General features: G+C 36.8%; 1 protein-coding gene across 2 annotated transcripts in view; it reads left to right on the top strand.

Moving 5' to 3' along the window:
- The window catches only part of LOC114241639 (protein scarlet), a 47,908-nt gene that overhangs the window by 3,367 nt on the left and 29,897 nt on the right, over window positions 1–14,644 (top strand). For both annotated transcript variants that reach the window (XM_028172519.2, XM_028172518.2), the window contains exon 2: window positions 9,649–9,881. In XM_028172519.2, the coding sequence (XP_028028320.2) occupies window positions 9,674–9,881 (208 nt within the window). In that variant the 5' untranslated portion in view covers window positions 9,649–9,673. The remainder of the gene's footprint in view (window positions 1–9,648; window positions 9,882–14,644) is intronic.

Here is a 14,644-nt window from a genome sequence, read left to right as displayed (position 1 = left end):
CACATTTGGAGCCTGTTAGCTTTACTTCGAATAATTTAAATAATGATTTTAATAGCATTCAATGACGTTAAATATCAATTTAAAAATCGTATTGTAATTAAAAAACGCATAAACAAACAGTGTAAATTAGTTAACGATTAAGTTAAGTTTCTGAGGAATGCTGGACACCATGAAATCGATTGGACCTTAAATAATCGATGGTCGATCGATCAATGAATCGATTATTGATATTGAGTCTTTAACATCGCTATGTGCGTTCTCATCAGTACGCCATTGATCTATTAGCAACACCAGAAACGATTCCGATGCGGGGGTAGATTCTGCGAAGCAGTTGCTCTTGAATTGTTAGGTCTCCTTTGGAGGCGCTCGGGCAGCCGTTAGCAAACCCCTCTTGGCTCTGAGCCTTTGCTCGCCCACCTGTCATGGTGAACTGGAAAGGCCTCCGGGCCACCAGTACTCATTTAATAATAAAAAAATAAATAAATATAGAAGTCGTTGTTACCCTGAGGATATCACGCCCGGTGTACTGTTATCGAGTGATGCGACTATACGGGTATCCAAATCCCGCTAATTTTCAAAAAGTAAATACGTACCTAGCGCGTTCACCAGCTTCTACGATGAAGAAATAATTTTATAGCATAAAAAACAAAACTGCTTTCTTTTTACATCGCCTATTGCCACCACGAGGGCAATCATTATTCCTATTTTTGGCTGTAAAGGAATCATACTTTTTGGATAAGATAATTCTTCACAGTGAGTCGCGATCCCGATCTGATGGTAGATTCTGCGAAGCACTGCTCTTGGTAGACCTAGTGTTAGCAAATCTCAGATTGAGCCCAAGGGATCACTTACCCGTCCGGGCGAATAGCCTATTAGGCTACCAGCGCATAGACAGGGAAAAAAGAAAAAAACAAGTGTGATAATTGAGGCTCAAGGTAATATTTACGTTTTCATGTCAATAGACTTCACTATTACGTCAATACCGTGTGGGTCGTGATTTCGTTCATCCATCCAGTAAAATAAAACGGTTGTATGAGAAGCAGACCTTGATTTATAGGCTAAGAGCCAGTACGAGCCTCACATAGTCAATGGGAAGTAGGGCCCACCGTTCCATCTTTGTATCCGAAAACAATTGTCCTTCAATAACTGAATTCTTTCTGATGTTTCATCGGAAATCTTTCGCATCCGCAATTATAAGATTCCGGAAAACCGGTTCACTAACGCCTAGTTTAGAATGAAATATGATTATTGTAGGCCCCTTGTTAATAGCATTCGAGAAGGCTAGTTTTTTATCGAACAGATAATCTCAGAAAATCATTAAGTAATATGTAAAACGTATGATACGTTTGGTTTGTAAAAGACTAGGAAAGAATTCAGTTACTTTTAAGAACGGGTTTGAAATTGACCACGATATGTAAATTGCGAAGCTCATATTTATGTGCGTTTACCCAAGCATGCTACCTGTTTTGTTGAAAGAAGTCTCCCTTGTGTTAATTTGGTCACCAGACCCTATAGACATCACTAAGTTAGTCCCGACAGCTTGTACCATAAGATCGAAGCCTCAATTGGGTTGTGTAAATAGCACCGAACTTATATCATGGAAGCTAACAGCGAGATATATTTTTTCATGCTCACACATTGTTATACCACGGTGTGTTGTCTCGGAGTGTAAGTTGTGTAATAGGTGACTATAAGATAAAACGATTTTTAGTAGTCAGGTGTTGGTCAAAGAGCATTTATATTCTTAATTCTGGTGGTAGGACCTCTTGTGAGTCCGCGCGGGTGGGTACCATCGCCCTGCCTATTTCAGCCGTGAAGCAGTAATGCGTTTCGGTTTGAAGGGTGGGGCAGCCGTCGAAACTATACTTTGAGACCTTAGAACTTATATCTCAAGGTGGGTGGCGCATTTACGTCGTAGATGTCTATGGGCTCCAGTAACCACTTAACACCAGGTGGGCTGTGAGCTCGTCCACCCATCAAATAAAAAAAAAAAATAAAAAAAAATTTAAAGCCTAAGTTTAAGGGTAGCCTTAGGTTTTTCCGGCTACGGACTGTTTGGTAGGTGAGCTCACGGGGCTCAACCTGGTACGACTTGCTAATACTAGCCCTAGCTAGAGCAGTGCTTCACAGAATTTACTGAGGAGATTCTGATCTTCTATCACTGAGAAAATTCAGCGAGAAATTCAGTGGTTTTTGTTTATGAGTTGTTGTCATTTGAAGGTCTAAGCAGAGTAGACATTCGTATGGGTACAAGATAGACGCTTGGTCCATCGTATTATTGATGTCTAATATAGACAATAAGCTCTTACAAGGCAGGCTGTCCACACATCTTGCTAACCAAAAAGTGAAAGATCTGATTGTTTTAGATGATCCTTCGTGTACATAAGGCGACAATTAATTTCGTATCCTTGTTTATCTTGCACGTGGTCTTTTTGACCTTCAAATAATTTTATTATTGCCACTTTTTATAGTTCGATTGTAATTTATTTAAATTGATTACATAAATCTCGGTTAAAATTAGAACTCACTTTTGAAAGGTTAAACCGCATTGGGTAACTTTTAACATTTAAAATCGGGTAATATATATTTCATTTTATTCGTTGTTTTATTTCAAAGCATGTCCGTCAGGTTTGCTTTTTTGCTTTTTACGTAGTTGTTATTTTATATATTTATAGAATACAAATCAGTGGCTTATCTGACGTACTCCATGCTAGGTCCAGCAGTAGGGTCTTTCAGACGGCGACGGGGGTTCATAACCTCAGAGTATGTATATACAATAATATAACAACAGAATACAACAGGGACGTCAACCTCAATGACGTAGTGATGTTTATGAGTTCCACTTAACACCGAATTAGCCGTGAGACTATGCAAAAAATAAATCCAGGAAGCATCCTATGGAAATACCACCTGACATACATACGGACATTACTTACATACGTACACTTTCCGTAGACTTTGAGTCTACAAGCTGCCTAATTGCCCGTAAAAAAAGCATAAAGATTAATATTCAATATCAGGTTCTTAACTAAGTTTAGTTCGTAACTACCCACGGCTCGTATCTCTATAGTAGCTACGGCATGTCAAGGTGATTGTTTTAGAATAACTAGTTTGAATAATTTTTGTATCTTAACTCAAGAAATTTTCCATAAGACTGTATGTATTTAAGAGGCGCGTATGCGTATTCATTAGCTCTGACCAGAGCTATTACTATAGTGGTTCTTTACTTATTACAATTTAGGCTAGAAAGACGAATAATTATGTATTTTATTACACTAGGTACATACAAGTAAATGTGTGAGCTCGCGATCGACTCGTTTGAAGTAGCAGAATTTATTAACTGAATTTCAATTAAGAATGTGGCACCCTTTATTCCGTTATTATCGAAAGCGTCGCGCGTAGGCAGCGGCTTGGCTCTGCTCCTGGGATTGCTGAAGTCCATGGGCGACGGTAACCACTTACCATCAGGTGGGCCGTACGCTCGTCTGCCAACAAAGGCAATAAAAAAAAGCTTAAATCTGCAGGACGGTGATATCTGCTACTATTACTACTGCGAACTACTTACTAATACCAGTTTTTTATAGAGGTAATTTTTTGTTTGAGCCGTTATCTAGATTTTTAACCAGGGTCTAACCAACATAAGAACCGTTTAGGTTTATCAAGAAGAACCCATTATTCTTGACAAGTGAAAATGCGGTTCAAAATTTAGTTTCTGTGTCGGATAAGCTAGGCACACCTTAACGTGTTCGTCGCGTTGGGGATCATCTAGTTCGTGCGGCCCCCACTAATCAAGTCCTTTTCCCTTGCCAGTTTAATACAAGTGGATCAATATTATTTTGATGCTTACGCTGAAAGCTGTTGCTAACTATTTTTATTGCTTTGGTAGGTGAATGAGCTCACAGCCCACCTGTTGTTAAGTGGTTACTGGAGCCAATAGACATCTACAACGTAAATGCGCCACCCACCTTGAGATATAAGTTCTAAGGTCTCAGTATAGTTACAACGGCTGGCCCACCTTTCAAGCCGAAATGCACTACTGCTTCGCGGCAGAAATAGACGGGGTGGTGGTACCTACCCGTGCGGACTCACAAGAGGTTCTACTACCCGTAAGTTGAGTTACAGTAGATTGAGTATCATCAGCTTCGACTATCGCCTTTAATTCGTCGTTAATGGTAAACTAGTTATTTTCAATAAAATAATTATTTTCGGTAAGCCATAATAACTTCTGACTAGCATATTGGTGTTCTAAGAACGATAGCGTTGTGTGCATTGTATGGTAGGTAAATGGAGCGTCCGACTTTCCCTTATTTAATACCACAACAGACTTGTGTTACACGCACGGTATACCTATGTCACATGATACCCGTCATTATTGAACATGATTAAATACTTTTACGGTTTAATCTCATGTAAAATCTTTCCTAGATATTGGTGGAGCAAGCTCGACTGTGAATGGAATAGAATTGAAAAGCCTTTATCGAAATCACAAACTAAAAAGCTTATGGGTTAAGGATACTCAGTACCGTTTTCTCGCTAATTGCTAAGAGCCTCCGGGTCTACGGAGGGACTTCCTCTGTGTTTTACACTGTATGTTCCATGGGGAACATACAATTAAAATGTATGTCCGATATATTTGAAAAAGAAAGATCTTTCTACGGGTCAATTACACGACCGGACACAAAACTAGTTTGAACATTAGAGAATTTGTAAAAGATCGAAAAAATTTAAAAAACTTAATCTACTATTGTGAAATCTTCTCAAGATAATCTGGTAGAATTTTATTAACTATAATCTGTTCAACATAGCTTGATGATACTCGGAGCACTTGGTAGATGAATAACTCTCGACTAATATTGAAAAGAAAAGACAAGGTTTTGTGATACTCGCGTGTCGAACCTGACCCCACGTGCAAGCTATGTTTGATAAACTATGTATAATTTTGGAGATAAGATTCACTAGTCAGACTGATAGGTATGCCAGTATATTTAGTAAAATACTCCACCTAGTTTGAACACGTGCTAATTGCAAGAAAAACAAGCCACAACTTTATCTAAATATTATAATTGAAACTTATTATAGACATTTTGACGACTATATTTTAATTGGGATTTTTTTATGAACGAAAAAGGTCGTTACCACAAGAATAGTGGCAAAAGAACCCGGTATATTAACGATTTCCATACAATCTAACGAGTTCATGTTCGTGGTATTGTAAAAAGGCATTTTTTTAATTCTATATTTTTTACTATACTTCTAAATACATACAAATGTGGAATGACAATTTATTTCAGTAACTTGTTTACTCTCTAACTAAAAAAAACTTTCTGTCAATCGATTTTATTCTTAGTTTCAGTACCTCTGGACAAAGTTTTGAGTTATTAATTTTAAAAAATTAGCAACTATTTTTTACAGCTTTTAGTCTTAACAAAAATCTACAAAACAAAAGAGAAAATGTAATACCTATTTGAGTTTCATTCATTCATTATTCCAACGAATTTCTAGCATAATGTCTAATCAATTTAAAATTCCTTGACGTTTAAATTAAATTAATTCATAGCTTTGTAAATTTTAATAACACAGCTTGGCAAATTTTAGTTGAAACTCAATTAATAAGATTACACAATATTATGTCAGATATGTTACACGTGACTGTGAACACAAAAAATGCCTTGAATTCAATTCAACGTAATTCTATATCTTATTCTAAATTTTATATCCATCTTACTATTTGTCGATGGGTAAGCTTTTGGCCTACCTGGTATTACGTGGTCTGTCACACGACAAGATGATTGCCGGCGCCCACCTTCAAAATGATTGAATATTTTTGCGGCTTATTCTCATGTTCATTATTGGAACGAAGCTCCTTACGGGACGATGCGGTACCCTAACCGGGAAAAAACGTCCGTAACGTAAGATTTTATGTTTGTTACTTCATAACTTTTGTCTAGGTGAATCGATTTTGATGATTCTTTTTTTATTAGAAAGTTGACACTTTCGGTGTGGTCTCATTTCAATTTAGTCCAGTTCTGATAATGGTATCCATGAGAAAACCATATAAGCCTTAAATTTGCATTAAGTACGTGCGCGACAAATAAATAAATAACTCAATAACTCAATATCACGCCAACCGATTTCGATGATTATTGTTTTTAGTGTATATTAATTTGTTTTGCTTTTGGTCTTCTTTTTTTATCAATATAAAAATCATAATAAAAAACGTATACCCGTATAATTATTTTCTTTATACCTCGAATAGAACTTAAAATTAATATTTTTATAATAAGGAGCTTCGTTCTCACGACACCACACATGTTTTTTCCATTTTCATTCCCGTCGCTTCGAATATTTAAACTTCTCGACGACATTAGCATACTCTTATTGTGTAAAATATTCTAAAGGTTTTAATTATGGATAATCTTAGTCATAACTTATTTCATTGTGGCATTCTATTCAAAAATAAATTCATAATCGAACATATTTCAATCTCGACAAGTTCTGCTAGCTCTTGGATATATCAAGAACTATTGTTTCATAAGGTCACTTTATTAAGTGAAATTACAATGTCGAAAAAACGACTTAAAACTGATATTGTGTGACGCAGACGACCGACGAACACAATACAATAATTCTTGCAATTACAAAATCATTAGCGAGGTTACGATATCATTTTACTAAAGACCCAGCGACAAAATTTGTTAATAGCGTGCTATTGACTTCTACAACATGCACTATAGCACCATTGACATAAGCTATAATATATCGTCTAAGTTTAACTTAAATTAATAGCGTGCTATCCCACTACAGCGTTAAACACCGCATTCCATAGCACTATGTACCTAATTCATGGAGTATTTTTTTTAATAAATAGCATGCTATTTACTACTGCAATATGCAACAACATTGTCGTTTAGAATATATCGTCTACGTTTTATATATGTAAATAGGGTGCTCTGTACTACAGCGCTAATTACCATATTGCTAAGCACTGCCTTCTACAATAATATGATCTACAAATTTTATTTATATCCCCAGTAATGAAAACAAAAGTTGAAGTCGTCGTGGCCTAACGGATAAGACGTCCGATGCATTCGTGTTGAGCGATGCGCCGGTGTTCGAATCTCAGGCGGGTACCAATTTTTCTAATGAAATACGTACTCAACAAATGTTCACGATTGACTTCCACGGTGAAGGAATAACATCGTGTAATAAAAATGAAACCCGCAAAATTATAATTTGCGTAATTACTGGTAGTAGGACCTCTTGTGAGTCCGCGCGGGTGGGTACAACCACCCTGCCTATTTCTGCCGTGAAGCCGTAATGCGTTTCGGTTTGAAGGGTGGGGCAGCCGTTATAACTATACTTGAGACCTTAGAACTTATATCTCAAGGTGGGTGGCGCATTTACGTCGTAAATGTCTATGGGCTCCAGTAACCACTTAACACCAGGTGGGCTGTGAGCTCGTCCACTCATATAGCAATAAAAAAAAAAAAAAACACACACACTCGTGTTTAATATTGAAACCCGAACATCCGCGAGCTTAGTATCGGATTTACTTTTTTCACACACAAATCATGATCGTATAATTTAATAACTAATGTTTTACGTGTTAAGATTTTGCACTGATGCTTTTTTGCACGCTGTATCTTTTTTTTTCATAGTCTATCATGGTGTAATTCGTAACACGTTGTTTTTATACTGAACATAATAGGCTAGGTATTGTATTTTTTTATTTCGAATAATGCAAGGAGCCGAAAGTTTTAAGAGATTAACTTAAGCTTCAAAGCCCAAGTGCGGCTATTAACCGAAGTTTGATTAATATCAGAGTTTAATTTTTTTTAAGATTGTAGGTAAACAAGCTTGGGGTCTATTTGATGGTAAATGATCACGTCGTTTACGGACATCAGCAATAACAGATGTATATGCAGGCTGTTGCCTACTGCAAAAACAGTCTAATATTGTTGCACAAAAATTTACTTAACTAGCTTTATTTATATATATATCTGTAATCCTACCACCGGGTACCACTATCTGGCTTATAATTATTACCGCGAATCATTCATGCGGGCCGGTTTGTACAGCACTAATAAGACTTCGAGTCCATGCCCGAAGGTGGGAAGCATTATTCAGTTTATAGTCTCTATGAACTCCAGTAACCTCGCAACGAATGAGAAATTAACTATCCTATTGATCTTTACAAAATCAAATATGCTCCTACTCTGCTTGAGGTGTCTTTAGGATCCTTGAGTGATACGCGAGGAATCAATCGAAATAATTATTACACGAATTTAAATCCGTAACTGGACATTATTATAAGAACATACGATCGAAGACTGTATTCTTGAAGATACAAAAAAAATATGTCGAAACACTAAATCGGGTCAATTGGTAAACTTAAAACAGGAAGTATTGACGGTTTGATCAATTTAAAGAGCGGATTGACTGTAAATGTATCTTGGTTGGTACAAAAAACGATTTCTATTTGGACTTTAAATTTTTTAAGCGTTTTTTTTTATTGCTTAGATGGATGGACTAGCTCACAGCCCACCTGGTGTTAAGTGGTTACTGGAGCCCATAGACATCTACAACGTAAATTCCGCCACCCACCTTGAGATATGAATTCTAAGGTATCAGTATAGTTACAACAGCTGGCCCAGCCTTCAAGCCGAAACGCATTACTGCTTCACGGACTCACAAGAGGTCCTACCACTAGTTCGAAATGGTACAAGCTGCAGGGTTGATTGATGATTTTTGACAAAGACATATTATCTATTTAGATTATTACTTAGCGCATGCCTGCTGTAAGCATGCACACTGTACTTCTTGTTAACAACACAATACAAGCAAATCAACAAGCCCAGGACAGGTCTTCTAATTTATATTAAATTTGTGTGGCTTCATTAAATAACAAATGTGTTGGTTTGCGTCCCAGGGGCGTGTTCGGTTTTATTGAAAAATTTGGTCTACGAGAATTATCGATAACTTGAGCAGTTTCAAGAAATACCGTGTGTTTCAAAGATTTCTCGATTTCCCGATTAGTCAATTTTTTTTTGTAAGCATATTATTCTTCTTCTTTTTGTCCGTATCCCAGATTATGTAAATTCAGTGCAGTATATACATGCTGCATAGAGATTTGGTAGTAGTTTTAGGACTGTGGCCTGCCTGATGCAACATGCATTACATCGGGCTGGCTATAGGGAGGCACTTTGTTTCTTCTTAAGGTGTTAATTTTGATTCATCCGTTCTTGGTTTTCTATGGTTTGGTTTGGTTTTAATTTGCATTTTATTATTATAAACATTAAAATCTATCTATCTATATCTCTTTATATAATAATCAATAGCTTTTCGTTAGTCTCGCTAAAATTCGAGAACGGCTGGACCGATTTGGCTAATTTTGGTCTTGAATTATTTGTGGAGGTCCAGAAAAGGTTTAAAAGGTAGATAAATATGAAAATGCTCAGAATTAAATAAAAATAACAATTTTGTTTTTCCTTTGATGTCCCCCATCGGACGGATTCCTTTTGTCTTTTATTTATCGATTGAGGCACTACGAAGTCTGCCGGGTCAGCTAGTTAAAAGATAAAAATACCACATTTTATTCGTTTCTGGACCATTAAAGTTCATATTTCTAATAAGCTCATTTCGTTTCAGTACCCAATGACGTAACATCCTCAACATGAAGGAGTACAACCTTAAGCTACCGACGCGCAATGTCCTCACCGGAGCCGTGGTCAACTGGGAGGACGATGAAATGGGAGTAATGGGAGATAGCCCGGAGAATCTGACATTAGCTTGGAAGGACTTATCTGTGTTTAGAAAGAAGAAAATACACACTAGCATGTGGAGATCGGCGGTCTATGAAGAGGTTAAAGTGTTGCATGGAGGTATTTTACCATTTCATTGATTTACAAACATACTATACTATATAGTTTTAGAGCTTTTATGTCTTTATAATGTATATGTATACATGTATCCTGTAAATTTAGATCGTCAGCAAAGCGATCTGGGTTTGAGTAGTTACTTATAAAGAAACTATTAATAATTTTCTCCGATTATCAACTTATTTTCTGGTCATCATTCTTGTCAAGCTCGTCGCTTGCGACGAAGGGTTCGTCGAGTAAATTAATCCACAGACACAGCCTACTAAGTTTCTCGCCGGATCTTCTTAGTGGGTCGCGCTTCCGATCCGGTAGTAGATTCTGCTAAGCACGGCTCTTACTAGGGTTCATGTTAGCAACGTCATCAGGTTTGAGCCCCGTGAGCTCACCTACTAGCTCGGTGACGCTGATATGGTCTTTCTAGACCATCAGCTAAGGTAGGGAAAAAAAAACTTACTTGTTTTAGCGCAAAATTCGCTAGTTTCAAAGATATCGAAATATAATTGATGACGGTAATAAAAACGAAATATAGTCAGTAAATCAGTTTATGCAAACTAGACGCTGTGGTTCATCTATTTTATTACACATGTTTTGCTATTGTTAATGCAACAAATATATTTTAAATAAATACACAGGTGCAAAACACATAATCAGGTTTAACGAATTTATCTTCGTTATGTATCTAACATTTAATATTTTAATTTATCGATGTCTGATAACCATTATTAAGATACGTTTATGTAACTTTTAACGGAGATTTTACGATCAGACGAAATTGAACGCACGACTAATTTCGAGTTCTCTATTTACTATAACAATCCCTAGGTTTTTTTTAAATGGTAGTACAATAAAATCAAGGTAAATTAATGTAAAAGGTAAGGTAACGAAAAAAGCAATTTTGTATATTAATTATGCAACAACTATAACAGAGGTTTTTTTACATTCCTTTTTTTTCTTCTTTAATTCTTTTTCTTCTTACCCTTAACCCAAATTATGTGGAGTCAGTGTTGTATGTTCTCTTTTTCTATTCAGGCCTACTTGTCTCTCTCCTCTCACTCACATCTTTCTCTCGCATGTCCTCTTTAATACAGTTAATCCAGCTATTGTTACGGCGTTCACTTCTAACGTTACCTCTCACTGTCATATCAGGATCTTTTTGGCTACATAATCATCCTCTCTTTGCATACCGCGATAACCTTCCATTTCTCTGTGACTAGCACTAATTTCAGAATACTCGTTAATTCTTCATTTCTGATTTTATTCCTCCTTCTTCCTCCAAATTTATTTTATTTCAATCAATTTTTTAAAGTAAGGACGATAAATTTGTTTTGAAAAAAAAAAAACCTTTAGTAATATTAAATATTTCATTTTAAAGTCATGTGCGAGTTTGAATTGCGATAATAGACACCATTGTTCAAACCTTTGGTTTCTGAATTTAGATAGATTAACTCTGCATTCAAAGAAATAAAAGTTTTCAAACATGTTTTTTTGTAACTTGAACAAACTTTGTAACTTGAAGTCGGTTTAAAAACATTCAAAATCATGGATAGCTAACATGTTTATTTCTAATCTATTTTTGTCAATAGACGGTTTTCTAATTACATTATATATTTTAGCGAGGAGTCCATTATATATTTTTGCCAACAATAATATGGCATATGATTTAAAGCGCATTTCGATAAAATTATATAATCAAAAAAGAAAATGATTTGAATTTGACATTTACATATTTTATTTTCTTGTAAAATGAGCTAAAATACCCGAAATTTAAAATTATGTTATTGATTATGTTTACTTATTGAGTTTATATGCAAATATCTCTGTAATTTATTTGTCTTGATGTATGAGAGTCTTAGGAAAAATTACTAATAAAATTGAATTGTTAACTAAGACCTTTCGCGTATAGTGGCTTTTAAATCATAGTATAGAGTTAAAACAATATGAATATATATTAGAGAAACCCACAAGGAGATCTCCTTTTCAATTCCATTGCATCACGGCTTTTCTGTCCTTCAAACTGGTTGCATCCAAAAAGTAATCAATTGCGAACATAGAACAAATAATAATACTAGTGGGCAACCACGAAAGCGGTCGAAATTTGACCATAATTATAAATTTAAATTATAAGTTTGAACATTATTATGGTTCTATTGTCAAATACTTTACTTCTATAGTACACAGATTTCGTCAAAGCTACATTATAGACAAATAATATTAAAGACAAACAATATTAATCTTATAATATAATATACGAGTATTTTAATATTAATTTGACAACAGATTTAAAAAAATAACAAAAGCTTGACAGTTAACAAAATAGTATATATGCGTGTGTGTGTGTCAAATACACGGTAGTGTTATGTAATGTTTTTCTATTGATTTTATGTATTAATTTTAAAAAAAATTGCATTCTGCACTCTTACTATATACTATACTATAACTAGTTAGGTCATAAGTATTGTCACACAGTAAAAACTTTTCTTTTAGAATGCTGGCCACAAAAAAGTTTATTGAATTCTAATTTCGAATTGTTCATGAAAATAAAAATGTATACTCTTAGAATTTTACTCATTTTTAAATATGGAGTGGACGCTTAAAGAAGACCGTGTTGCAGTTATTGCGTTGCATCGTTGCGGTTACGCGCCAATTCAAATTTTTTACATACTGAAAAATTTGAATATAACCAAAAGATTCGTTTATCGTACCATCAAACGATACAATGAAGACTCTAGTGTAGATGACAGGTCAAGAAGTGGTCGCCCTCGGTCTGTTAGGACTCCAGCAGTGATAAAAGCTGTGAAGGTGCGAATTCAAAGAAATCCCAAACGTAAGCAGAAACTGTTGGCCCTTCAGATGGGGTTAAGCAGAACCACGGTGAAAAGGGTGTTAAATGAAGACTTAGGGCTTCGGGCATATCGAAGAAAAACAGGACATCGTTTGAATGCTCGTCAAATGGACCTGAGACTGAAGAGATGCCGCGCTTTGTTGAAGCGGTACGCGGGAAAAAAAAATCGGAAGATTCTTTTTTCCGATGAAAAAATTTTTACCGTAGAAGAGAGCTACAACAAACAAAATGATAAGGTGTACGCACACAGTAGTGAAGAAGCGAGCAACCGTATTCCGCGTGTCCAACGAGGTGATTTTCCGTGGTGGTAGGACCTCTTGTGAGTCCGCACGGGTAAGTACCACCGCCCCGCCTATTTCTGCCGTGAAGCAGTAATGCATTTCGGCTTGAAGGGTGGGGCAGCCGTTGTAACTATACTGAGACCTTAGAACTTATATCTCAAGGTGTGTGGCGCATTTACGTTGTAGATGTCTATGGGTTCCAGTAACCACTTAACACCAGGTGGGCTGTGAGCTCGTCCACACATCTAGGCAATAAAAAAAAAAGACACAAACCCACTGAGCTTCTCGCCGGATTTTCTCAGTCGCGATTCCGATCTGGTGGAAGCGGTGGAAACACTGCGCTAGCTAGGTCTAGTGTTAGCAAATTCTCTCAGGTTGAGCCCATGAGCTCACCCGTCCGGGCGTAGCTGGAATAGCCTCTTAGTTTACCAACGAATAAGTAGGGATAAAAACATCACAACACACCGTGCCTTCAAAAATTATATATATAGTAATCACTTGTTGTTCGTGTTTATATGTTTAAATATATGTAGTTATATTTAAATATAATAAAAATAATAAAATTTAATAATAACTAGGCAACTTTGATAAGATAGCCCGAGCAAGGTATTTAGTTAATCTTCAAAGCCGAAAATTTTTCACAGTGGATAATTCACCAAGTGAAATGAAGCCGCGTATTTGCCCAAAAATCATTTCCACCGCTGTAACTTATGTGGTAACTATATCTTCAACTTGCATCTTATCACCGTTGCTCTTCAATACCTACACAGAGTACATTATGCGCATTGTCTTGGAAGAATGGGATAAAGGTGTATCAGTTGGGGGACGAGTGATTAACAACTTAAGATACGCTGATGACACTACCTTTCTCGCACGGACTAGAGAAGACATGGAAATTCTACTGACTCGTCTGGAAGTTACCAGCCTTAAATTCGGACTTGCTATTAACCGGGATAAGACGAAGATGATGATAGTAGACCGGGCTGAACAAAATGGAACCAATGTACAAAACATAGGTAACTGCGAAGTTGTACAGACCTACATCTACCTCGGCTCTGCTATCTCAAGCACTGGAGGATGTGGTGAAGAGATCAGACGACGATGCGCCATTACCAGGTCAGCAGTGGAACGGCTGGGAAAGATTTGGAAGGATAGGAGGATTACCAAGAAGACTAAGGTCAGATTGATCAGATGTCTTGTGTTTCCAATCTTTCTCTATGGAGCCGAAACCTGGTCTCTAAGATTGCAGGATCGCCGTAAAATCAATGCACTGGAGATGTGGTGCTGGAGACGCCTCCTAAAGATCCCATGGATGGCATTCCGCACCAATGCATCCATCCTCAAAGAACTCGGTATCAAAGACCGACTCTCGTCAACAGTGCAACTGAGGGTTATAAAATTCTTTGGTCACATCTCCAGAAAATAGCGCTCGATGGAGAGACTGGTAGTCCAGGGCCGGGTGGAAGGCAAAAGATCCCGCGGCCGCTCACCGACCCGCTGGACTGACCTAATAAAGAAGGCAACTGAGTCCACTATGGTCGAATGTACTCGTAACGCTTCGAACCGCCAGACCTGGAAGCGCATTGCCTGGAGGGCGGTTGTCGGGAGCATGGGCGACCTAACAGGTCCTACTGCACATACAG

The sequence above is a fragment of the Bombyx mandarina genome, chromosome 05, assembly GCF_030267445.1.
Source record: "Bombyx mandarina strain Sakado chromosome 05, ASM3026744v2".
NCBI lineage: Eukaryota > Metazoa > Arthropoda > Insecta > Lepidoptera > Bombycidae > Bombyx > Bombyx mandarina.
This window is presented reverse-complemented; position numbering and strand designations above follow the sequence as displayed.